General features: G+C 39.7%; 2 protein-coding genes and 1 pseudogene across 2 annotated transcripts; 1 reads left to right on the top strand and 2 right to left on the bottom strand.

The window, feature by feature from the left end:
- Positions 1-8,104: 8,104 nt before the first annotated feature.
- LOC141835043 (heat stress transcription factor C-2b-like) lies at positions 8,105-9,394 on the bottom strand. Its single transcript, XM_074722466.1, has 2 exons — positions 9,116-9,394; positions 8,105-9,050 (listed from the first exon to the last, which is right to left on the bottom strand). Exons 1-2 carry the CDS (start codon positions 9,377-9,379, stop codon positions 8,421-8,423), a joined length of 894 nt encoding a protein of 297 aa, XP_074578567.1. The 5' UTR covers positions 9,380-9,394; the 3' UTR covers positions 8,105-8,420.
- A 6,027-nt stretch (positions 9,395-15,421) lies between these two features.
- LOC141834418 (uncharacterized) lies at positions 15,422-21,917 on the bottom strand. The gene is made up of 3 exons (XM_074721765.1): positions 21,847-21,917; positions 16,527-17,673; positions 15,422-16,285 (listed from the first exon to the last, which is right to left on the bottom strand). The coding sequence occupies exons 1-3, from the start codon at positions 21,915-21,917 to the stop codon at positions 15,422-15,424; spliced, it is 2,082 nt and encodes a 693-aa protein (XP_074577866.1).
- On the top strand, positions 17,092-17,201 carry LOC141835446 (small nucleolar RNA R71; annotated as a pseudogene).
- Positions 21,918-26,838: the final 4,921 nt, after the last annotated feature.

Genomic DNA, 26,838 nt, shown 5'->3' with positions numbered 1-26,838 from the left:
TAGGATGTTGATTTCACTATGATGATTGTCAATGAATGCATCTTTTTTATTTTAATATATGATTATGTTGAAGGGATTTATCCAAAGATAATCAAATGCAACTATGGGAAGAATAAAAGAAAGTATATCCCAATTGTAACTCATAAAGTGAATTAGGATAGACCTTTTAAGTTTGATGATAAATCATGAAAGACTCGAGAGACTTTAACTACTTTCATAACTATGCTAGGGAATGCTTTCTTAGAAAGGCTCTTGTCACGAAAGCCTCATGATTCCATAGACCGCTATTCTTACTTTGTGAGAGGAACTCTCAAGTCAGTTCTAGAGATTAAAAATTAGGGTTCACTATTAGGTCATTCCCTATTCTCTATGAATCCAATGTATGTTTATATGCAATGATTATATGTTAAGGTTTACCCCTTGGTCTAGCTCAAGGAGGTTACTATCCAACTTGAATCTAGCAATATAGATGAATGGAGAGAAAACAAACTAGCTAGAACTATTTAAGAATCGTATACATCATTAATAAAAAGAAAATCAATTATAGGTGTCAATTTTGGTGGGTCAGGTGGGTTCGAATCGGGTTGAAATAAAATATTATTAAAAAAATCTCAATCTGAACCCGACCCGAACCCAAACTTGAACCTGAATTCAACTTGAAATCTTAAACTTGAATCCATATAACTAGACCAACCCGAAAACCCTGAAAAATCAAGATTTTTTTACTAATTTTCTCGATAATGCTTTATTTTTATCTCAATATTTTATCATTGTTATACTAATATTACATAAAATATCTTAATTTTTAAAATAAAATTTGATTTAATCCCATAAAATTCCCATAAACCCTAAATCTGGGTCAACACGGGTCAACCTGAACTCGATCCGAATCTAACCTTAATTTAATCCAATCCAAAACCCTCGATCCGAACCTGAAAACCTTCAATTTCTAACTTGATTTTTGTTAGTTTGGGTCAAGTTGGGTTTATGGGTCGGATCCATTTTTGACACTCCTAGGATCAATGCATTATTTCATCAAACAAAATTCCAAGTTACTTCCTTAGGGAGATTATTCGATGGTGATGGAGTTATAAGCCAAAAACATGGAGAACATCATTTTACAATTAATAAGAATTAAGTTCAGAAGAAATTCCATTGTAGACGATATTGATGTCTTCAAAAGAATTCCATGTGTTCCTTGGTGGCGGAAAAATATCTACTCCTCGAAGATGGCTCTCTAAATGAGGGTTTTTTGTCATAAACCCCTAGATGTCCTTTAGCCAGTACCCCTTATCCCTTTTATAACTTTCGAAGGTTACTTGGTCTTTAACTGATTTCAATTAATTAGGGGGAAACAACCATATGTGCCACAATCGTGTTACAGAACACGACTAGGCCATGTGGCTCCCTAGCTGACAAGGTCCAATTCATAGTGCAGAATACGACCATGTCAAGTGATATGACTAGACCGTGTTCGATGATGTCCTTCATTGTTGCTCCGATGTGCACTTTGTCTCCAAGTATGATACATGGTTGTGGCAAGGGTTGTAAGGATTAACCTGATGTGGTGCGCATGTTTATACATTTCGCAAATGTGCACAGCGGAAGAAAAGACAATAATTATGACTAATTATTATCACATTTGCAACACACACATTCAGGATACAACATTTACAAGGCATAACTAAAAATTAAAATTTTATAAAATAACAATTTATTCTAGATATATATACCTAACGGATGCTGTGGAATGAGATTGACATTAATCGAGCAGCTCTATCAAAGTCCTATCTCTATCAGTGATCCACACAAAACACTTGTTTGGACGACTTCCCAAACCACGAGTCTCTCACCGTCTTCAGTACTAACCAATGATCGACAACAATCAATTCGAGAAAAAACCCTAATATCAAAAATACATAACAACACTTGTCGTGATAAGTTTTTCAGGACTTTCTAACTATCGCCGATAATCATATTCCCAGCGTATATTTCAGTGGTCAACCTTGACCGCCGAAATAGTGCAAATGGTTAGAAATCCTTATTTACAGCTACAGGCTGTTAATTACTCCAAGTGTTAGGATGTATACAAGAATCCTAGCTATCAATGTAAATAAAAATCTTATGATAGCTTGACTATATAAAAGGGGGTTTAGAGGAGGCGAAAGAGAACACAACATTAGTTTTCTTCCTCTCCTAGGGCCAGCGGCAAAGAGAGACTCCCTCTTCTTCTTTACCCACCGCCCACCTCCTCCCTTCTTCCTTTTAGGGCCGGCACAACCTAGGGATATCTTCTTCCCTAGAGTTGGTTCTCTACTTCTCCTCTTCTAGATCTTCTAGGGCCGGCTCCCTTGTATTTCTTTCCCTTTAGGGCCGGCGGCCAAAATCAAGAAGAAACAGAGAAGAAAAAGAAAAGGAAGGTTTGGGTGCTTATCTTCTTGCCATCGGAAGAGAAGAGTTTTGGTGGAGATATCTCGAAGGATCGTTGTCCACACAACGTTCGAGAAGAGGAGAGGACATACAGCAGAAGATCAAGGGGTCATCTACTACTTCAAGACATTCCGAAAGAAAATGTGCAAGTTTATTGTTTCCGCTCTAAATAAATTGTTGCCTTTATCTTGGATCCACAGTGCCTACAAAGCACGATCGTGTTTCATCACCTGTGGGGTCGTGCCTACAAGGCACAGCCGTGTCTCATCACCCGAGCCATACCAGCCAGCAGTCGTGCCCACCAGACACGACCGTGCTTCACTACAAATCATCAGTTGCTGTGGGTCATGCTTGGAAGGCACAGCCGTGCCCCGTACTAGAGCCAACCAAGTCTAGGGTCGTGTCCACCAAACACGCCCGTGCCCCAGTTTTCAACCTGATCCAGTTGAGGTCGTGCCTATAAAGCACGATCGTGCCTCACTTTTAGAGAAGACCTAGGTCAAGGTCGTGCCTACTAGGCACAGCCGTGCCTGTTTTCCTGAAGAAGGCCTGCACAAGGTCGTGCCTATAAGGCATGGCCGTGTGACGGAGAGGCAGGGGCGTGTCTCCTGGGTCGTGCCATGAGGCACGGTCGTGTGGCGTCAGGGGCATATAAATACTTCTCTTATTCAACCCAAAGAGGGGGGAGCCCTTAGAGGTGATTCAAGGCCACCGTAGTCACCTTCCGGAGAGAGATTCAACGATCCATCCATCCATTCAAGACTATTCCGTCGCTCTCATTCACCGTCGACGAGGAGATTACAACACAAGAAAGACTACACTGATGTTTAAGTTTTATTCCTTTTTCTCTTTCAGATTTAGGAGTAGAATGAACTACTTTACCTCATCTTTGTGTTGTATTTCCTCCGTCATGGAGTAGACCCTTTGATTCTAGGATGTAGGAGGAATCGGGATGTAAATGGATGGTTGTAATATGTGGATTTGTTATTTACGACGTTCAATGATTTGATTATACTTTTCTATGTGGATTTGTGCCTTACATCTATTTGATTATATGTTATGATGGCTTGATTTCATATGGATGAGGGTGAGTTATAGTCTAATGGAAATCTTAGGATCGTATGACCGGAGTGCCTTGTGATAGAAGGAGAGCTTTTAACTGGACTTTTCGAGGAGATTCTTAGACTATAATGAATTCTTATGAGAGATAGCTAAAGGTTATTAATTACTAGGAAGAAGTCCTTAATTGGGTACTCGGTGACAGAGGGTAGGACACTAGTAGTATTGCTGGAGTGCCTAGTGACAGCGGGAGAGCTATAACCAGGCTATCTAGGTGTCCTCTTGGACTAGTAATCGAAACATTAGAGGATTCATAATTTAATTCCGACGAAGCCTGACGAGGTCTAATTGGATATTTTGGTTAGAATCTCTGCAATTGTGTAATCATTGAGGAATGGTAAGGAATCCATGATCAATCAACCATAATCTCGAGGAATCCGAAGTCCTAGGATCGATTCCCTAATTCTATTATTAGTTGATTTTCTCTTGGATTGAGGTCTAGGTACTTGATTTCTCTCTCTCTTCCCCCATCACCAATCTTAAATACGTGATTTTTCAACTCTTTCTGTGATAGTTTAGTGATTGATTCCACGGTCCCTGTGGTTCGATATTTTTTTATTACTTGATGACAGTCGTATACTTGCGGACCTTATCATGTTGTTGTTAACAAGGAGTCCTAAGGAAATGTCAGATTTAGGGAGAGGTCCAAATCGAAAGAGCAAAACTATTTCAAAATTATTTTTTATATAAACCTTCAAAATTTATTTTTATAAATATATTTCAAAAATCTTTGACAACTATTTTAAAATCATACTTCAAAATTAACTTCAAATTATTCTTTTGATTTGGGTCAAACTCTAAGACACCTAGGGAGATTGCTTTGTAGTTAACAAAGAGCCCTAAGGATGTGTCAAGTAAAGGAGAGATTCTGATTTAAAAGAATAATAAATAATTTTTAAAGTTTATCTATTTTAAAATATGCTTTCAAAACTTATTTGAAAATTCTTTGAAAAATTGATTTAAAAATTCTTTACAAAATTATTTTGAAAAACTTTTCAAAACTTGTGTTGGAAAATTCTATTTAAAAACTATTATAAAATATTTTTAAAAAAGTCTTTCAAAACTTGGTTTGAAAATCTTTTAAAAAATTATATTAAAATTTTTTTTGGAAATCCCTTTTGAAAAATTATGTTAAAAATCACTTTTGACATCTACTATGGTCTTTCATGAACTGTTTAGACTAAAGTGTGACCATAGAAAAACTTTATTGTTGGTGCAAATTAATAATCTTTTTGATGTGTGAAAAGGGAAAGAAGGAACTTAAGTTAAAAATCTAGAATTCTCCCAGATTGTTAAACCCTTACCTGAATTAACTTAAGAAATTGTCAAACATCAAAAAGGGGGAGATTATTGGTGCAAGGAGCAATAGTCTGTCCCTAGAGTTTCGATATTTGACAATACACCTTGATCTGGTCTGTTTGACGAAGGGTTCATCCAAACATGATCTAATATTTGGATGTGAGTGAAGTATGTCAGGTTAAGGTTGACCAGAAGGCTAGCGAGAAGTCCTAGTCAGTTAGACCGGACAAGTTTAAAGTCCTAGTTGGAGGCTAGGTAGTAAAAGTCCTAGTTGGAGGCTAGATAGAGGAAGTCTTGATCTGGAAGATAGGACAAGGAAGTCCTAGTTAGAGGCTAAGCAGTCCTAGTTGGAGGCTAGGAGAAGTTCTGATCTGGATGATTAGGTAGAGAAAGTCTTAACTGAAGGTTAGACAAGGGAAAGTCCAAACTGGATGTTTGGCAGGTGAGAAGTCTACCTAGGGAAGTGACTAGTCCTAATTAGAAGTTAGGCAAGGGAAAGTCCAAACTGGATGTTTGGCAAGTGGGAAGTCTATCTATAGAAGTGACTAGTCCTAACGGAGATTTAGGCACGGGTAAGTTAGTAAGTTATTCCTACAGGATAAGGCTTAGGTAAGCCTAGTAGGTCAGACGAATTACAGGTAGGCTTAGGGTGCTTGCATGTTTGTATGCTTATCTTGCAGGAACCCGGAGCTGGAAGCAAGATGAAGAAAGCATAAGAGGAATACACAAAAGCAATCGAACCAAGCTCAGGGTCAACTCAGGTCAAACTCAAGTTGATTGGATCCGGGCGCCCGGATGTTATTCCAGGTGCTCGGATGGTCCAGGCGCCCCAGAAGGTTATGGCGCCAGGATTAAGAAAAATCAGCCCGGATAGAGTTCGAAGAGATCGGATCAGATCCTATCCAGGCACTCAGAAGACTCCATATAAGGAGGCTGAACATGCACCATAAAGAAATTATCTTTCTAGGCCATACTCTTCATGTTGCGGTGCTGCTAAACGTGAACGATATCCTACTCGTGCAATCGGGGAAGTTCCAGGAGAAGTGCGCTACGCTTAGGACTTCCAAATCGACCCGACGAGAGTTTATTTATTTTTAAGTCTTACTTTCTGTACTTTTATTTATATTATTTGGACTGTAAGATGAGTTTCTCCGCCTCCGAACAAACGTTCGAAAAAGAGACCATTAGTGGGTGGGCATCTTCCCGTGCATAGGCCTTAGATGTACTAACTCTGGGGGATTAAAAACTAAGTAAATCTGTGTGTCCTTGATTGTTTTACTAATTCCACTGTAAGTATTTTTGATAGAACAAACGAACAAAGAAAAATGAAGCACGCACTATTTACCTCCCTCTAGCATACCCATCGATCCTATATTTTCATGTAGCTCAAAGCTCACTTCATCAATACATATAATAAGATATATTCATATATAAATTATGCACATTTTTTTTTAACTTTGTACTAAATTTGAACTTAGTGAATATATCAAGATTTAACTTAAATTCAACGCAATTAAGTATTGTATCTTTTTTTCATATTATTCTTGATAAAATGATATTTCACTATTATGTAATTAGTTATAAAATGGAATATATAATATATTTTTTATCAATTTAATGATGTTAATGTTGTCTTACAAAACTCAAACATTTTTATAGTTTAGATCAAAATTTCTAAGTTTGTACCATCTATAATAGTTGTGTCACATACTCCCATAATCACAAAATAAGCCTCCAGAGAACTGTTAATTAACATTCTTTACTTGTTTTTTAAAATACAATTTGCAACTTGCATAGTTCGTTTTTATATAATGTGCAACTGGTGCAGTTAGAGTTGGATAATGAGCTAGCACTAGTCCTATAGAAAATAAGATACTAACAAGTAAATCATCAATCATTCCTATACAAAATTGCACCAAAAATTTATATAACTTTCATGACACGATTTATATTATTTTCTCTATGTTTTTTAAATATATTTTTAAAAAACTTTTAACTCACTAACTTAATATTTGTGTCATCTCCTTTTTATTTTTAAAAAATATTGTTAAAGATCTTTTAAAAAATTGCAATTCTTAGAATATTTGGATGCTATATGAATCTGTTTGGATTAGAGTCCCATGTCACAAGCTAAACCGACAGTGGAGTTGCTCTTTTTATATTATAAAATACTTGGATGAAATGATTTTTCCATAAATATTATTATCTAAAATTATGCCCCTAATTTGTTAGTAACACATAATTTTTTCCATCATTAATGATATGTTTATTCGGAGGCATGGAAATACTTGGATGAAATGATTTTTCCATAAATATTATTATCTAATAATTATGCCCCTAATTTTTTTGGTAACACATAATTTTTTCCATCATTAATGATATGTTTATTTGGAGGCGTGGATTAAGGAAGGAAAGAAATCACCGAAGTATAGAGGGGGAAGAGAAAAGAAAAAGAGGGAAAATGAAGGGAAAAGAATCTCTCAGAAGGAAAACAGAAATGAGAGGGAACGGAAGTGAAACAACATAAAGGAGGAAGATGAAGGAAAAAAATAGACGAAGTCGTCGGCGGCCATGCAGGGCCACTTGCTGCTAGCGACAGGCGCAAAGCGGCCTTGCACGGTCGCCCGCTTCTCTTGGTGAGGTGCTCCTGCACGGCAGCCCGCTGCTCGCGGCGAGCGCGAGGCTGCCCTGCACGGCAGCGGCAGGCGGCAAGCGGCAAGCGGCAAGCGGCAAGCGGCCGAGTGAGGTGGCTACGTGTGGCGGCACGAGGCTCGCAGCCATGTGGAGTTGGGTAGGGCAGGCGGCCGCTTACCCACACCAGGCCGCGTGAGGTCAATGTCTGCACAGTGCAGCCCATTCGCGTGGTTAAGAACAGAGATCTGACGAGAAAGGAAGGAAGAGACGTTCCGTCCAATTTTAGATGGATAAAATTTTGTTCGCAAATGGATGAGCGAATGGATTTACAAATTCATCCTCTTACATTACATAAAATAAATAGAGTTTTTCACGCTGTAAGCTTTCCTTAATTTTTTAATCCGTCCTACTTAGCATAAGTGTTGCAGTTTCAAATTTTCTTGCATTTTTTTATTTGCCCTATTTGACCATTTAACAATGCCCTTCACTTCATAATGTATATTCTCATATGCTCGGCAAAGAAGTCAGTCGAGATGGCTGAGCTGGTTGAATTGTGACTTCTCCTGCCTCTCTAGCCCTAAAGAAGCACTTCTGTTCCGTACCCAAAGCATCATCCGAGAATGAAGCAAAACCCTTGAGAATCTACCACGTCTCAAGAATACAAGGAAATTACAATAAGCAGCTATTTCATTTACTGAAGATGATTCTGAAGAAAATATTGTTGTCACCAAGAACAATTCACAAAGGCTATCGAATCTTACAAAGAAACACTCAGAACTGGTGTTTCTGATAAGGGAAGTCACAGGGGGATGGATACAAAAAGAAAAGAGCAGAGCAAACATGAAACTGCACAACTTTACTGATTCGCATATTTCTTTGAACAAAAAACAGAGGAGCTTAGCAAGAAGAGGTGGCGAGGCAGAAACAACTAGCTAAAGCTAAAACCCATTCTCCACCGGAAAAGACAGAGGAATAGTTGTTGGCCCACCGCCTACAATGTCCACCACCCCTCCAAACTCATTCTCCGCCCACCCCACTCTTCCGCCGCAAAACCCAACAGGATCGATGGCCGTCCCTATGAACGCCTCATGCGCATCGTCACCGCTTTCGATCCCAGCGCAAGTGCAAAACTGGTTCCGACCGCCAGTGAAGTCCCCTTCGTTGCCGCTACCAGAAGGAAGCCTGGCCCGTTTCGCTCCGCCATCGATGGCGTCCGCTGCAGTCCCACCGAAGTGGTCCAGAGACTTCGGGTCTCCGGCTACCTTGACCAGAAACGCCAGCATCTGCCTCGGCCGGCGCTCCGTCTCCTGCACCCTCCTCCACATCCCCTCTACCCTCTCCTCGATCCTTCTCTGTTCCAGCTTCAGTCTCACCACCTCCGCCGCCGCCAGCTTCTCCTCCTCCTCTTCCATCACCTCCACCTCAACCTCTTCCTCCCACCCTTCTTTCTTCTTCTTCCCGCTGCCGCCGCTACTCCTCCGAACAATAAACCTCAGCAGATGCGTCTGCCCCCGCAAGAACGACGCGTGCGCGAATTCCCACCGGTCGGGATCCACCTTCCGAAACCCCTGCACTTTATCCTTCAGACCAGATGCTCCAAAAAATTGTAAACTGCGAAATCTCTATCACTCACATAAGTATTGAGCTGGCGGACAAAGCTGGAGAAGTTATTGTGCTTGAAGTGGGAGGGGAGGAGCGTTTGCGAGAAGGCGAAAGGGTCGACGACGACGAAGCTGTTGTCATCACTGCCCCAACTGATGACGGCGTCTGTCGACGGGTCGTCCACCATCCGGTAAGTCTTCAGCACGAAGGGAGTCGCCACCGAGCCCCCGGCGCCGCTGCCTACACCGTGGCGGTGGTGATAGCGAGGGGTGTTACGGCCGCCGTAATCTTCCATAAGTTCAATCCAACAAAAATGGCCAAGGAAGGAAATGTATGGTGACCGCACGGATCAGGTATGGCTTTTCTAGCAGTCCCGTGGCGGGGAGACAAAAGGGCGAAGACGACGGTTACCGGTGCGTCACCGGACGCGTGTCCGTCTGTCGAGAATCTTCCACGATTTCCCATTCACCAAATATTATATTTAAATGGAACGAGACTAAACGCGACAGAAATTTTAGAAAAATTTTTATGGAACAAATAAAAAAAACAATGCCTTTTTTCTAAAATTGAAAATGTCTTCTCTTTTTGTTAAAATTAAAATACAAAATAATTATATAGAAATAGGATTTAATAATTTAAAATGCATTTATCTAGTCAGATTTAAATTTTTGTTTAAATAGCTTAGCTTAGCTTTAAATAGCTTAGCTTTTGAGACAAACTACTGGTGACGTTACAAGATTAAAAGGCTAAATTTTACCGATAAAAATTGGGTTAGATACAATTTATAATAAATCAAAATGAGGCTATTTTTTTTTCTATGCTTTCTTCATAAGACAGGCTAAATTATACACATCGACCTACCTAAATTTGAAACATTACCACTCACTTTTTTAATGCCTTTTTACTGTATATCCACAGATAATGCAGCAGGTGGTGAATTGCCATTGTTCCACGTAGTAGCCAGCGACAGAGTGATAATGCATCAGGAATGATTTCACATCCGGTGCTGGAAAGCTGGCTGCTATCCAGCCTGCAATGGCCTCCGTCCGTACGACAGGTGGAGTTCCATGGTTGTGGATGAGGCTTGAATTGAGAGGGATCTGCGTTTCATGTTCGTGTGGATTGTACAGAAGCTGCATGGGGTTGTCCAAATCTTTGGTCCAAATCTTTGGTAGATTTAGGCAACCGGCAGCAGTCCGTTCGGCGGTTGGAAGGCGACGCTCTGGCGCTCTGCTACGGTCGCCTTCACGGATTTTCTGATGGGAAATGCCTCCACGCGGTGCGACACCACCACGTGGAGTGCGTTGGAGCCATGCAATCTACGGCTTTGTATTATTTAAATCTAAATACATTTAAATTTATTTAAAATTATGAAAGTAGTGCCACTGAGGATGGTGCGGGTCCATGCCAGATTTCTAAAAGACATGATCGGACGACACGGTTAAGGAGTGCACGGCTCGATAGTATCCGCCTGAGACCATCTCCCATATTAAAATATTACAACTTAAAAAAAACCCTTTGTGAATATTTCCGAAACGATTTTACAATTTAGGAAGCATTACAATTTGAAAACATCTTTGAAATATTGCGGCTAAGGAATATCTTTTTATAATATTTTCAAAAAATTTTACAATTAAAAAGTATTACATCTTGAGAATATTTCTATTCTAGATAGATATTATAGACTTATCCGTGCGATCCATATCTAGACTTCTAGAAGACATGATCGAAAGATACGATTTGTGGAATGCATAACTCGAGAACATCCTTAGAAAGACTGATGTGTTGCGTCTTGAGAACATTTATAAAAAAATTTTATGGCTTGGGAAGTGTCGTAGCTTGGAAACATCCTAAAAAAGAGTTCAAGGTTTGGGAAGTTTTACGCCTTGAGAACATCTCCATAAAGACTCTATGGCTTGGGAAGTGTTGCAACTTATGAACATTTCCAGAAAGACTTTACAATTTGGGAAGTATTGCAGTTTGAAAGCATCCTTGGAAAAACTTCACAGCTTGGAAACATTCCCGAAAAGACTTCACGTCTTGGAAAGTTAATTCATAACTTAGGAGCATCACCTTTGAGAACATCCCCGAAAGACTTCACGGCTTGGGAAGTATTACATCTTGGAAACATCCCCGGAAAGATAGGGCGACTAACATGCTCACATGAAGAAGTCATAGTTTACATGCTAGGGTAATTTCCCACTCGGGCATATAACTGATTGACCAAGAGCATCTCCGTTTGAGTGTCCTCAACACAACGTTCAGGATGTGATAATATCCCCGTATGGGAATATCTCCCCTGGATTCGACCCCTTCACTTATTTCTAGAAATCATTCTCGCTAATGATTCTTTAATCAGCAATCTAATAGGTGGCAGTATCCTAAGTATAAACATAGCTAGGGATGATCCAAAGAGTATGATGTCACCCAATGGACTATATAGGACCCCATACACAGGAGAGGGGGGGGGGGGGGGGGGGGGGGGGGGGGGGTGATATTAGTGGCATCAACAGATTAGGCACATGTTAAGCCTTGTACAACAAGGAGAGGTCAGTTGTGGACCCTCACGTATAAATGTCCTGATTGATAGATTTTGTCTTTAACCAGAGGTGATAGCAGCCCTACCTTTGTTTGCACATGAGGTTGACTTTTGCCCATATAGGAGGCTGACAGTCGAAGGGTTGACTTTTGCCCATATAGGAGGCTGACAGTCGAAGCATGGGACAACCCACATGGAAATTGATCTTGGCTCTCTATATAAGGAGAAGAGCTCCCACTGAGAGAAGGTAACTAGCAAATGCGTCATTCATTGTAAGTAGCCTCAAGTCAAGGCAGTAGTTGGTCTGGTCAACTAATGTGCTTCTTCTACCTTTTGTTCTTGTTATAGCCCTTATCCTGAAGAAGACACTCTTTCTTTTAGCTCTGTGATGACTTAACCATCAGAGGGGTCACGCCAACAACGTCGGTCCCCGCTGACTAGTGTTGACTTGGAGATCGAAGACGAGCTCTTGTGCTGGAAGTCAGAAGCTTTACTAATTCGAACCTAAAGAAGGTGGTGCGGTCGAGCAAAAGATCCGGAGCCAAGGAGAGGGAGATTCCAGCTGCATCATCTTTTGCATCATCTATGGGAATAGAACAGTAAGACATAAGGGATGGTAGGCACAAAAAGGACAATTGCAAATTCACATGTGGAGTAATCGGAAGAACAGAGACTGGTAGGCACAAGAAGGACAATTGCAAATTCACATGTGGAGTAATCGGAAGAACAGAGACGGTCGTCTCTTCCACTAGTGGTGGAGACAACAGGAGGCCCTATCTTGTGGGAACAGTTAGCACATTTTATCACTTCTCAGATAGACAAAGCACTTAGGCATGGTTCGATTATTATATTTGAGAATTATCCTAAGATAATTGCCTTATGATTATACTATTTATTGGATAAATAGAAATTCACTATTTGAGTGCACATTCTCTATGCGTTTGATTGGATCTTAAACTCATTTACTAAATGTCCACAATACAATTCATAGCATGAGAGAATTTTTGATTAAATCACAACTTGTGAGCATCTCTACATATGCAATTATGAATGCATTGAAATGATCCCTAGTCGATGAATTAATGAACATGGACGTCATCGATTCTGTTGAGACTAGCACATTTTAAACTCCTTGATTTGCCAAGCAGCTGTTCTCATTCGCTGGAGACATTGGATGTTAAGAGTTAAACGTGGATGTTAGTTAGTAAAAGGTAACTAATTTTGAAGTAATCTGTCATGAGACTTCATATGGTTTTATACATATGTCAATAAAGATCTCAGTGCAGTTTAAGTGCAAGTTTTTCTTTGACTTATTGTATTCAAGTCATCTTGGTTATGAAGGTTTATACTTTGATATTTTAAGCAAATATCTCCGAGGAGATATAGACCTGAGATGATTAGGTATAAGTCGAAGTGTCCGAAGGTGTTTAAATAGCCTACAGAAGATTCACCTCTCTTTGTAAAAAGAGATGTATACCCTTCGACTGCTTGTTAGGATTGTTACTAAAAATCTTTGGCCAAAGAATTACATGTCAAGAGTATGATACTCTTGGACACATGTACAAGTAACTTGAATCCACAGGACAAGAAAGCAAACTTGAGCTAGGTGTGAAATAACCAGCCTAGTGGGGACTGACACATATAAACCATGTCCTAAACTAAACAGGTATAAGACGATAAAATAAACGAGACTCATTTCATTATAGCTGCTGAAGGGTTTAGAAATTATTCTAAAATCAATCGTTGATTTTTCGATCAATTGGATATCATAATGTACTACTAGGTGTCACTCATGATCGTTCCACAATTAATGGTTAATTACAGACTAACCAACATAATTGAGAACCTATTGGGTCACATACACTATAAGTATCTCTAAATGACTTAAAATGAGTATGAGAATTTAATTCTCAAATCGAGAGAATGAAAGTATGGTTGGACTATACAAAAGAAAAATAATAGACTTTGTCTTACGAAGACAAAATGAACCAACTTAGTTTGGTTTATGATGGAAGATATTTTGATAAAACAGAAGAGATGAGGGGCTTCATCTTATGAAGACGAAATAAATAAAACTAATTTGAATCAAATCGGATGTCATTTGGTTATTGAACCAAACGATTTAGGTTTGAACTGTTGGATCGAGTTGGACCGACTAGAGGGGGGGTGAATAGACGATTAAGAAGAATAGCACTCATCTTTTTAAAAAAGAAACTTGGTTTAGCTATTTTAGCCAAGTTTTGAAGGAAATGGAACCCTGAGTTAAATTCTACCTTATTAAGCATTGCCCAGATGCAATAAAGTTTCATCTTCCTCACCACGCCGTCACTCTCAGCTCGACCAAAGATTGTCTTGGTCATGACGCGGTGAAGATACCTAAAGACTGAGTTTTGCATTAACGAGGCTTTGGATTTGGATGGGTCATAGGGTTCTTCAATATCAGTGATCATCTTCCAAAATCGGCTACTGCTAAACTTCTTATCCAATTCCCTAGTCACATCAGTCGGCAACCAAAAATAGTTATTAAAATCTTCTAGAGTCCACTTATATTCCTCGTTAAATAATCTGAAATTGATTTTTCCCTTATAGTTTTCATCTGTGGTAAAGTAGACCTCTAGAGAGCTAAGGAATTCTAAGGTGATTTTGGGGTATGTTGGATGCCTAATGTTCATAAAGTCAAGCCAACCTATGTTATCCAACATCCACTCTATGTCATCCTTAAGCCCTAAGGTATCCATAGTATAAGCATCAACATAGCGAGAGCAAACTAATTTTCTTGAAATAAGACAATTATACCTGGCCTTTTGATCATCATTCCAAAAGATGATGCCGTGAATGTTGTCGGAACCTTCTTCAATGGCCTTTCTTTTCCCTTTGTCTTTAGTTTTGCTCTTTTCCTTCGTTGGAGCTTTTTCCTTTGCCGATTCCTTTCCTTTGCATCGCTCCGGTTCTTCTCCCCCATTTGATCCTCCAGATCTGTAGAAATTTCTTCAATATGTTGCTCATGTCGCTAGATCTGAGAGAAGAAGCAAAGACAGAGAAAATCTGGTTAGGAGAGGAAAATTTTTACGAATGGATCATGGTGGAGAGATGAAGAAGAAGTGGGGAAGAAGTGAAGGAAGGAGGATTAGAGTGGATTTGGGAGAGGTTGGAAGAGAGGTGGAGAGGAGAAGATGAATAGTATTTTGAGATTTGGGGGCGCACGACCGTGTGCTAGGGTACGCACGACCGTGTGCCCTTTTATAGGTAAAGAGGCACGGTCGTGCCTCATAGGCACAGCCTGTCGAAGGCATTATTCGGTTGACAAGGCACGCCCGTGCCTCATAGGCACGGCTTGCCCAAGTTGCTCTTTCTGGTGAAACCACACGGTCGTGCCTATTAGGCACGACCTACAAGAGTTGTTATTCTGTGGAGAGGCACGACCTAGGCAAAGGTTATTGCTCTGTGGGAGAAACACGACGTGCCTTGTGGCACGGCTCGCTGAAGTTGCTTTGCTATTAGGAGACACGGTCGTGCCTAATAGACACGACCTAGCTTTATTTGAAGTGTATCTCCAAAATTTCCTGCAAACAATGCAAAGTTTATTACTAACTTGCTAAAACAATCAAAAATTAAGCAATAAAGAAAATATAGAAACATAAAAAGGAAAACCCTTGGGTTGCCTCCCAAGTAGCGCTTGTTTACGGTCTTTAGCTCGACCCCTTTATTCTCTAATGTACAGGGCTTATTGGTTGACATCTCGTAACCGAGCCCTGGGTGGCACTTTATATTTTTATTTTTTTTCATATAGCTTCCTTATTATCCCGGCCGGTACGGGTTCTTCCATCGGCAAAGTGAGGGATTGGTACAACATTTCTTCTTTGGCTGGATATCATCCAGCCTGCAGCAACGTTCTTTTTCTGGAATGTAAGCATTTGAGTCAAGCGAGAGATTGAAGTCTACCTTTTTGTTTCCCACTTCTAGGGACAACTTGTGATTTTTCACATCAATCTTTGCCCCTGCAGTGGCTAAGAATGACCTCCCCAAAATGATAGGAATTGACGGATCTTCCTCCATGTCTAGCACAACGAAGTCGGTTGGGACGGTGAATCCTCCAACTTCTACCGGCACATCCTCAACTATGCCCATTGGATATCTACAAGAATGATCCGCTAGTTGGATGGCCATGGTGGTAAGCTTTAGATCCGTGTATCCATATTTTTCACTTGTTGTGTAGGGGATGATACTGACGCTCGCTCCTAGATCACAGAATGCTCTACCAATTGAAATCATACCTATCTTGCATGGGATGGTAAAGCTCCCTGGATCCTTGAGTTTCGGAGGAAGTTTGTTGTTGAGAATTATTGCGCTGACTTCCTCCGTTAGCGCCACAGTATGCTTGGCCTGAGTTATATTCTTAGTGGACATGAGCCCCTTGATGAACTTGGCAAATTTAGGCATCTCGACAAGAGCGTCGAGAAGGGGAATGTCCAACGTGATGTCTTTGACTCTGTTATATAATTTCTCAAACTCATCATCTTTTTGTTTGTACAGGAGCCTTTGAGGGAAAGGTATATTACGCACTAGAGTTTTCTTTGGCGGTTCTTCAGCGGGCGTAGCGGTCTCAACTTCCTCCAATTCATCTTCAATAATCAGGTGTAGAGGAAGGAGGTTGCTCGGCGGCTGATGTGCATGTAATACCCTCCAAAGGAGCAGTCTCTTGAGGTTCCTTACCCTTCAAGATCCGTCCGCTCCTCAGCTCAATAGCTTTGCAATGCTCCATAGGGTTGAAATCTGGCTTTCCTGGGAGTGCACCCACTTGTCTAGATGAAAGGGAAGAACTAATCTTGAGCTATTTGCGTTTCTTGCATCTTCATCCTCTTATCATGGTCATCTAATTTTTCATTGATCTTAACCATGTCACCTTGAAGTTGTTCCAAATTTTCAGAATTTTTTGGGTGTCTGACACCTCTTCACTTTGCTTCGGTGCAGCTTGATAGGATGACCCTTGGTTGTTGCGATACGAGAAGTTTGGATGATTCCTCCAACCCGGATTATAAGAATTTGAGTACGGGTTGTTCCTCTGATTGAATGTACCAATGACATCACATTGTTCATATTGAGCAATCTGAGCTTGAAGTGCTCCCACTTGGCACATCTCCTTAGTATGACTAGAATCCCCACAAATCTCACATGATGAAGATACCGCATTAACCTTGCTGACATTTATATTATCAAATCTCTTATTGAGGGCTTCCATCTGTGCAGTCAAAAGAGTAAGAGTGTCCACTTCATACTTTCCAGGAGTTTTTGGATTATTACCTCTCTCGTTAGCCCACTGGTGATGGTTGAGAGCCACACTTTCAATTAATTCTTCGGCTTCCTCTAAGCTCTTATTCATCAATGCACCTCCTGCAGCGGAATCTAAATATACCTTTGTTTGATAGTTGATTCCATTGTAAAAGGTGTGAATGACTAGCCATCTTTCCAGTCCGTGGTGTGGACATTGTCTCAACATCCCTTTAAATCTGTCCCAAGCTTCAAATAAGGATTCACCATCTATTTGCATGAAGCTTGATATCATATTCCTCATGTGGGTTGTCTTACTTGGGGGATAAAATTTATTGAGAAAAACTTGTTCACATTGTTCCCAAGTAGTGATACTGTTTGGAGGTAGAGAGTAGTACCAGGATTTCACCCTATCTCTGAGTGAGAACTTGAATAGCATGAGTCTGATAATATCAAAACCAACCCCTTGGATTCTCATTGTGCTGCAATTATCTGAGAATATTTCCAAATGTAGGTTGGGGTCTTCGTTCGGTCCGCCTCCAAATTGATTTTGTTGGATCATGGAAATAAATCCAGGTTTGATCTCAAAATTATTTGCTTCTATATTTGGTAAGGCGATGCAAGATGACATTCCTCTCGCATGAGGTGCAGCATAATCCTTCAAAGATTTGTGAGCCATGATTTCTGGTGTATGTTCTTGTGTGTCTAATCTTTGAGATTGAAGCCTCCTTCGGTAAGTTCTTTCAATTTCCGGGTCAAAAGGAAACTCCACTTGTTTGGACCTACGCATGCACAACAAAAGATAATGTTATTATACTTCCAGAAGAAGAAAAAAAATCTGCAAAGAATTGTACCAATAGAAAGAAAAATTAAAAGAATTTAAATGGAAGCAAGTATGTGTAGAAAAGACTCTAAATGTAAAAGTCTAATGACAAATAGCGCACGGTCCCCGGCAACGACGCCAAAAACTTGATAGGCTCCCACAAGAGTACGGGTGTCGTCAAGTAATAAAAGATATCGAACCACAGGGACCGTGGAATTTAATCACTAAACTTTACACAAAAAGAGTTGCGAACATACGAGTTTTAGGTGATGGGGGAAGAGAGAGAGAAGTCAAGTACCTAAACCTCAATCAAAGGGAAATCAGCTAAATGACAGGATTGGAAAACGATCCTAGGATTTCAGATTCCTCGAGATTATGGTTGATTGATCATGGATTCCTTACCATTCCTCAATGATTATACCAATGCAGAGATTCTAACCAAGATATCCAATTAGACCTCGTCAGGACTTTCAGAATAAATCATGATTCCTCTAATGTTACGACTACTAGTCCGAGATGATACCTAGATAGCCTGGTTCTATAGCTCTCCCGCTGTCACCGGGCACTCCAGCAATACTACTGGTATCCTACTCTCTGTCACCGAGTACCCAATTAAGGACCTCTTCCTAGCAATCAATAACCGTTAGTTATCCCTCATGAGAATTCATTACAGTCTAAGAATCTCCTCGGAAAGTCCGGTTAAAGGTTCACCTTCTGTCACAAGGCACCCCGGTCATACGATCCTAAGATTTCCATTAAACTATAATTCACTCTCATCCATATGAAATTAAGCCTTCATAAACATATCATCAAATAAATGCAAGGCACAAATCCATATAGCAAAGCATAATCAAATCCTTGAACATGGCAAATAGCAAATCCATAGATTACAATCATCCATTTACATCTCGATTCCTCCTACATCCTAGAATCTAGAGGTCTACTCCATGACGGAGGAAATACAATGCAAAGAAGAAGAATAGTAGTTCATCTTGCTCCTAAATCTGAAAGAGAAAAAGGGCAAAAGACTTATCAATGTGTACAATCTTCCTTGACTTGCAATCTCCTCGTCGACGGTGGATGGAATCGGCGGAGTAGTCCTAGATGGATGGATGGATCGCTGAATTCTTCTCCGGATAGCGGCTGTGGTGTCCTTGATTCACCTCCAAGAGCTCCCCCCCTTTTTTAGGGTTTTAAGAGATGCTTATATATGCCCCCAGACGCGACACGGTCGTGCCTCATGGCACGGCCCAAGAAGCACGCCTCAACATTGGCACACGGCCGTGCCTAATAGGCACGACCTTAAACAGGTCTTGATCTGGAAAATAGACACGGTCGTGCCTTGTAGGCACGACCCGAAGCTGGTTTCAATCTGGAAAATGGCACGGTCGTGCCTCATAGGCACGGCTCCAGCTGGTGGTGCTTCTGGTACTGGGGACACGGTCGTGCCTTGTAGGCACGGCCCGTGATCTGATTAGCTCTGGATTGAAGGCACGACCGTGCTTTGTGGCACGGCCTGGAGCAGCTGATCTTCTGTAGGATTGGCACGACCGTGTCTCATGGACACGGTACACACAGCTTGGCTCGGGTGATGAAGCACGGTCGTGCCTTGTAGGCACGGTCCCTGTAGGCTTTGCCTTCTTTTGTTCTTTCTCCGTTTCACCTTATTTTGCTCCAAATTCTATCCTGCAAATGCACAAACACGAGAGCAGATCTCCAAACTAGGAAATAGAGAAAATATGCCTAATGCACGAATAAAGGGTGTGACAAACACAAAGTATTATCATGAAATGCATAAAGATGTGCAATAAAAGCAGTAAAAATGTATGTATACCCTATGCACATAGATGAGAGGATTTACGTGAGTAAGATTCTTTATTCTTCGGCAATAAGATCTATCATGTATGCCATAATATGTACAAAGCCCGATGTATCATGTGCTCTGAGTGTCACGAGCAGATAATAATCAGATCGAGGAATGGATCATTGGCGACTATCAAGATAATCCTTAAGTACTTGCAAAGAACTAAAGATGTATTCTTGATATATGGAGATGGTGATATAGTTACACATGGGTACACTGATACCAGCTACCAAATAGACAAGGATGATTATAAATCATAGTCTAGGTACATATTCACTTTAAATTATGGTGCAATAAGTTGAAAGTGTTTCAAATAAGATACCATTACAACAAACGAAGCAGCAAACGAAGTAGTTTGGATCAGGAAGTTTATCACTGAACTTAAGAGTGATTCTAACCATTATTGAAACATTATTTACTTACTGTAACAATAATAGAGCAATCATACAGGCGATGAAACCTAAGTCTCACCATTGATCTGAACACGTATTTCGACGTTATCATTTGATCAGACAAGTAATCAATAGAGGAGAAATACAGATCGAGAATATTCCTACCGAAAGGAACCTTGTGGATCCTTTAATTTTTACCTCAAAGTAAATTTGAGGAATATATAGAGATGCGTGATATTAGATACCATAGCGGATGACCTTAGGTCAAGTGAGAGTATATTATATTTGAGAGGTGTCCTAAAGCAATCGCCTTATGGTTATACTATTTATTGGATAAATAGAAATTCACTATTTGAGTGTACATTCTCTATGTGTTTGATTGGATCTTAAATTCATTTATTGAATGTCCGTAATATAATTCATAGTATGAGGGAATTTGTGATTAGATCATAATTTGTGAACATCTCTATATGTGCAATTATGAATGTATTGAAATTATTCCTAGTCGATGAATCGATGAACATGGACGTCATCGATTCTATTGAAACTAGCACGTTTTAAACTCCTTAATTTGCCAAACAACTATTCTCACTGACTGGAGACATTAGATGTTGAGAGTTAAACGTGGATGCTAGTGAAAGGTAACTAGTTCATTGGAGTGATTAACCATGAGACTTCATATGGTTCTATACATATATCAATGAAGATCTCAATACAGCTTAAGTGCGAGTTTTCCTTTGACTTGTGGTATTCATGTCACCTTGGTCATGGAGATTTATACTTTGACATCTTAAGCAAACATCTCCAAAGAGACGTGGACTTGGGATAATTAGATATAAATCGAAGTGTCTGAAAGTGTTTGAATAACCCACAGAGAATTCATCGCTCTTTATAAAAAGAAACATATACCCTTCGGCCGCTTGTTAAGGTTGTTACTAAAAGTCTTTGGTCAAAACATTACATGTCAAGAGTATGGTACTCTTGAACACATATGCAAGTAACTTGAATCCATAGCATAAGAAAGCAAGTTTGGGGTATGTGTGACGTAATCAACATAGTAGGGACTGGCACATATAAATCATGTCCTAAACTAAGCGGGTATAAGATGGTAAAAGAAACGAGACATGTTTTATTATAGTTGCTGAAGGGTTTAAAAATTATTTTGGAATCAATCATTAATTTTTCAATCAATTGGGGATCATGATGTACTACTAGGTGCTACTCATGATCATTCCGCAATTAATGGTTAATTACAGATGACAAATATAATTGGGAACCTATTGAGTCACATGCACTATGATTTCTCTGAAGGCCTTAAAACAAGTTTGAGAATTTGATTTTTCAGATCGAGAGAATGAAAGTTTAGTTGGACCAAATAAAAGAAAAATAATAAACTTCATCTTACAAAGATGAAATGAACCAACTTAGTTTGGTTTATGATGAAAGATATTTTGGTAAAACAGAAGAGATAAGGGGTTTTATCTTATGAAGACGAAATAAACAAAACTAGTTTGGATCAAACCGAAAGTTGTTTGATTATTGAACCAAATGATTTAATTTTGAACCAAATTGAATCCAGTTTGCTATAGTAATCGGACTGGTTCACTACAGTAAACCTTAAAAACCTAGTTTAAGCCTTCGATTTTTTTCTTTCCCTGGTTCTATCCGCTCAAACACTGAACGCATTCTCGCGAGCCCCCTTCCGTCGACTTCTCGCAATCCTACATTCGTCGACAAGAAGGACGTGGCGATCACGATTTAAGGAGAAGAGGCTGAAACCCTAGGTATGCTTGCTCGACTATGTACGAGAGAACGAGAGAAACCCTAGCCCCTATTCTTCTTCGTCCGCGAGAAAGTCCTAGAACCCTAGCGCTACCTTTGCTCGGCCGCATAGGAGAGGAGGAGGAGGAGGAGGAGCCAAATCCTAGCATCGTCGTTCCCGAGCATCGCAGGCCTACCTGCGGTCCGTGACTTCCCTATCGAGCGCCGCATTCTTTGGCTCCTCCTAATTGTGATTCTCCCAAACGCCGACCGGCGCCGCCTTCGGTCTCTGCTTGATTGCGAGAAAGAGTCACCAACCGCGTGCGAAGGATCACATGCCGCTCTCTCCCTTCTCACTCGCACCGTCCGTCAAGAAACAGAGCTCTTCCTTGGCTGAGAGCAGAGACTCGTCGATGTTGGACTCCGTCAGCATTGGATGCCACCACCGCTTTCTCCCTTCTTCTGATCAGTTTCTTCCATCCATGTCGGGAACTCAATCTGCCACCAGAGGCTTGTGAAGCCACTGTCTTGTTGTCCACGGCTAGAATAGCTACAAAGCCACTGCCAGAACAGAGCCACAGCTGGACCGGAGCCGCTGCCGCAATTATTGTCGGAGTGGAACCACTGCCGAAATTGATGTCGAACCGGAGCCACTGCCACGTCAATGTCAGAGTTGCTATCAGGTTGTATTAGGATTTTACCATCGGAGTTTGCTGTCCAGTTGTCGAAAATTATTTACAACCATTGGATAGGCTGTCCGACCATTGCCGAATCAACCTCAGTCATCTGACGACCATCTACCATCTCTGCGAAAACTTATGAAGCTTCTATAGAATTGTTCCATCAATGTCGGAAAGGTTTCGATCATTTTTCCCAAACGAGCGGTCAAAGGTTGACCACCAAAAACTACATCGGGAATACGAGTGTCGGTGATAGAAAATCCTGAAAATTAATCGTGATAAATATTGTTGCATGTTTTGATTATTAGAATTTTTCTCTTGAATCGATCGTTACCAATCGCCAACTAGTACCGAAGACGATAACACGACTCATGGCTTGAGAAACCATCAAGAAGAGTACTTGACGTGGATCACCAATAGAGGCAGAACTTTGACAAGGGACACTTGATTAATGTCATTCTCGCTGAATGTCATAAACCAGATATGCGTATAATATTTATTTTTCTGAAAATTTTTAAATTTCAGTCATGTCTTGTACCTGTTGTATTTGCATGCATGTGTTGCAAGTGTTGTAATAATTAGTTATAATTATTTATTTTTCTTCCGCTACGCACATTTATGAAATATGTAAACACGCGCAACGTACCAGGACGATCCCAACACCAACCATGCTTGTTTGGGAGGAAGTAGGAGTTCCAGTAGAAGTCACTTCGGAGGGCGAACCATTTGTACGAAGCTCGAAAAGAGTAGTCTCTACGTCTCATGTCAAGCGAAAGCCAGCCAGCCCAGTCAAATCGGTTAGTTCAATCAAGTCGATTAGCCCAGTCAAGACAGGCAGTCCTATCGAGCAGTTATTGGGGAGGACTGCAGCTCAACAAATACCATTTTCGACTGCTATTTTGGAGGAGGGGTTACCGCCCAACTTTCGGCCACTGCAGGTGCATGAGTACAATGGCACTACAGACCCTAAGGAGCATCACTATCGCTTTGAAAACTCGGCTCTCCTCCACCAATACTTGGATGGCATGAAATGCCAGATTTTCCTTACGACCCTCATGGGACCATCTTAGCAGTGATTTAACACCCTATGCTAGGTTCCATCCAATCATTTAATGACTTTGAAGTATTATTTTTGCGGCATTTTCAAGCTCCGAGAGGTATCCCTCTATCCCTTTGAATCTTTTCAACTTTAAACAAAAGTGGCAAGAATCTCACTGGGAGTACATGTAGAGGTTTACCCGAGCTGTGTTAGAAGTGCCCACGATAGCACTAGATATTTTAATAGGAGTTTTTTCCCCAGGTCTCCATGATAGTGATTTTTTTGATCTCTGGCCAAGAAACTGCCCTGAGATAATGATGAATTACTTGCCCGAACAAAAAGGTATCAACATGGAGGAAGTACAAAAAAAACTAGACAAGAGCAATGGACTCGAATTGTTGAGGAGAGAGGAGGGAGGGATCGCCGTCAAGACTATAAGTTTCCAATGCAACATGTTCCACCTGTGCCGCATGTTCTACCAATGTCGCATGCATTGTAGGACCGATGGGCATGCTAGAGGGAAGAGTGAATAACAATTTCATTGTTTATTCTTTCGTTCATTACTAACACAAAGATTGACAACGGATATTAAAAAAATAAGCAGGGGACTCGTGGATTTACTTGGTTCCTAACCTTCCAGGGTTAGTACGTTCAAGGCCTATACATGGGAATGTGCTCATCCACTAATAGTCTCCTTTCTGAAACTTTTTCGAAGGTGGAGAAATCTGTCTTATAGTCCACATTATAATAATAAAATACAAGATAATAACTCTTTAAAAGAATTAACCAAATCTCGAGTAGGTCGATCTAGAAGTCCTGAGTACAGTGCACCCTTCCTGGAGCTTCTTTGGTCGCACGAGCTTAGCTCCATTCACATTCAGCATCACCACAGGATGAAGAATGAGGAATAGAGAAGATGTTCCTTGTGGCGCATGTTGAGTCCCTTATATAGACTCTTCCAGACGTTTGGATTCTTATCCGGGTGTTTGGATCCAATTTGATTCGATCCGATCTCTTCAGTTTTTATCGAGGCACTTGGACCATCCAGGGGTGCCTGAACCGTTCGAGCGCCTGGTGTAACATCCGAGCACTCGGATCCAATCAACTCGGGTTTGACTTGAGTTGACCGGACTTGGTTCGACTGCTTCTGTTTGCTCCTCCTATGCTTCTTCAATCTTGCTTCCAACTCCTGGTTCTTGCAAGATAAACATACATACAAATAAAGTAACCTAAGCCTACCTGTAGTTCGTCTGACCTACTAGGCTTACCTAAGTCTTTACCTTATAGATCTAATCTACCGGGCTTACCCATTAGGATTAATCATTTCCATAGGTAGACTTCCCATCTGTCAAACATTTGATCATCTTTGACCTATTTGGACTTTTTTTTGTCTAACCTCCAGTTAGGACTAGTCACTTCCATAGGTAGACTTCTCATTTGTCAAATATCCGGTCACCCTTGACTTGCTTGAACTTTCTCTTGCCTAACCTCCAGTTAGAACTTCCTTGCCATGCTTCACTCACTAGCACTTCCTACCCAGCCTCCAACTAATATTCCTGCCTAGCCTCCAACCAAGACTTCCTGCCCAACTTCACTCACTGAGTTTTCCTTACCCAGCTTCTAACTAGGACTTCCTTTGCCTAGCGTCCAACTAGGACTTTCCCTGTTTAGCCTCCAACTAGGACTTTCCTTATCCAGTCAACCTGACTAGGACTTCCTTGTCCGATCCAACTGACTAGTACTTCTCACTAGTCTTATAGTCAAACTTACTTGACTATACTTCTAGTCACATTTACCTAACTAGAGTTCTGGTCAAACTGACCTGACCAGACTTCACTCACATCCAAATATTAGGTCTTGTTTAGATCAACCCTTGGTTAAATTGACCAGACCTAGGTATATTGTCAAATATCAAAACTTTGAGGACAGACTAGTGCTTCTTGCACCAACAATCTCCCACTTTTTGATGTTTGACAATTTCTTAAGTTTAAAATCAGATTAGAGTTTATAAATCTAGGAGAATTCTAAATTTTTTATTCATACATCCAAAAAACTTGTTATATTGCACTAACAATTATAGTATGTCCTATGGTTACAACTTAATCTTAACAGTTCTTCAAAAACCATAGTAGATTTTTAAAATAATTTTTTAAAAGAGTTTTTCCAAAAAAAATTCAATATAAGTTTTTAAAAGATTTTCAAACCAAAGTTTTAAAATGTGTTTTAGAAATATAAAATAGATGATTTTTGAAAAATATTTATTACTCTTTCAACTAGGATCTCCTCCTTAACCTTACATGTTCTTAGGACTCTTTATTAACTATAAAGTAACCTCTCTATGTGTCTTAGGATTTAACCTAAATTAAAAAAATAATTTTAAAATAATTTTGAATATGAATTTGAAATGGTTTTCAAAGGTTTTTTAAAAATTTTTTCAATGATTTATAAAAAATAATTTTAAAATAATTTTGCTCTATTGATTTTAAACCTCCCTCTTGATCTGACAATTCCTCAAAATTCTTTATTAATCACAAAGCAATCTCCTATGTGTCTAAGAAGTTAATCCAAGTCAATAGAATAAATAGTTTATAATTTTCAAAATTATTTTTTAAACTATGAATTTTAACTGAACTTTCAATTTGGACTTCCTCCTAAATTTGACACTTCTTTAGGACTCCTTATTGACCACAAGATAATCTCCCTATATGTCTTAAAGGGTTATTCTGAATCAAAAGAACAATTTACAAAATAATGTTCAAACCATTGAGTTTTCAAAAAATATTTTTAATAGGTCTTTTGAAAATAAAATCTTTTAAGAATCCTCTCTCCCTCAACTAGACACTCTTTTAGTAGATTCTTATTAACCAAAAGAATTTTCTATCCAGGTGTCTTAGGGTTCTAGACTTAGTGTTGACCTAAAAGTTCTGTGTCTAAGTATTAGTTAATCAATTTTTAAATATATAATATTTTAAAACTATAATATAGATACATACATCAAGCATGAATTTTAAGTAACTATTAAATTTTTGAAAGTAGTTTTAGAAAATAATTTTATAGTTTTTCTTAAAAGTATTTTTAAAATTTGATAATTTAATTGTCCTTAACATCTCATCCATTTTAAGTGTCTCAACACATAGCATACAGAGGTTGCCTTATAGTTTTTGTAAGATATTTTATTAATTTTATCTTTATTAATTAAATTAAATTTTGATGAGTGTTTGACCTTATGTTAGATTTAAATTTAATCATGAGTTAGTTAAGTCCACATTTCAAAAATCGACTTCTAGGTTGTGGCGAGGCAAGGGCTTTCTTGATTATCAAAAAAATGACCACATCCTTAAACAAAGTCTTTTTAAAAAATTATGATCTTAATCAAGTTCTTGAAAAA

This window comes from Curcuma longa, chromosome 9 (genome assembly GCF_044706935.1).
Source record: "Curcuma longa cultivar G26 ecotype Majalengka, Jawa Barat chromosome 9, ITB_CL_G26_1.1, whole genome shotgun sequence".
Classification (NCBI taxonomy): domain Eukaryota; kingdom Viridiplantae; phylum Streptophyta; class Magnoliopsida; order Zingiberales; family Zingiberaceae; genus Curcuma; species Curcuma longa.
Note: the sequence above shows the minus strand (reverse complement) of the source record. Positions and strands in the feature narration are given on the sequence as shown.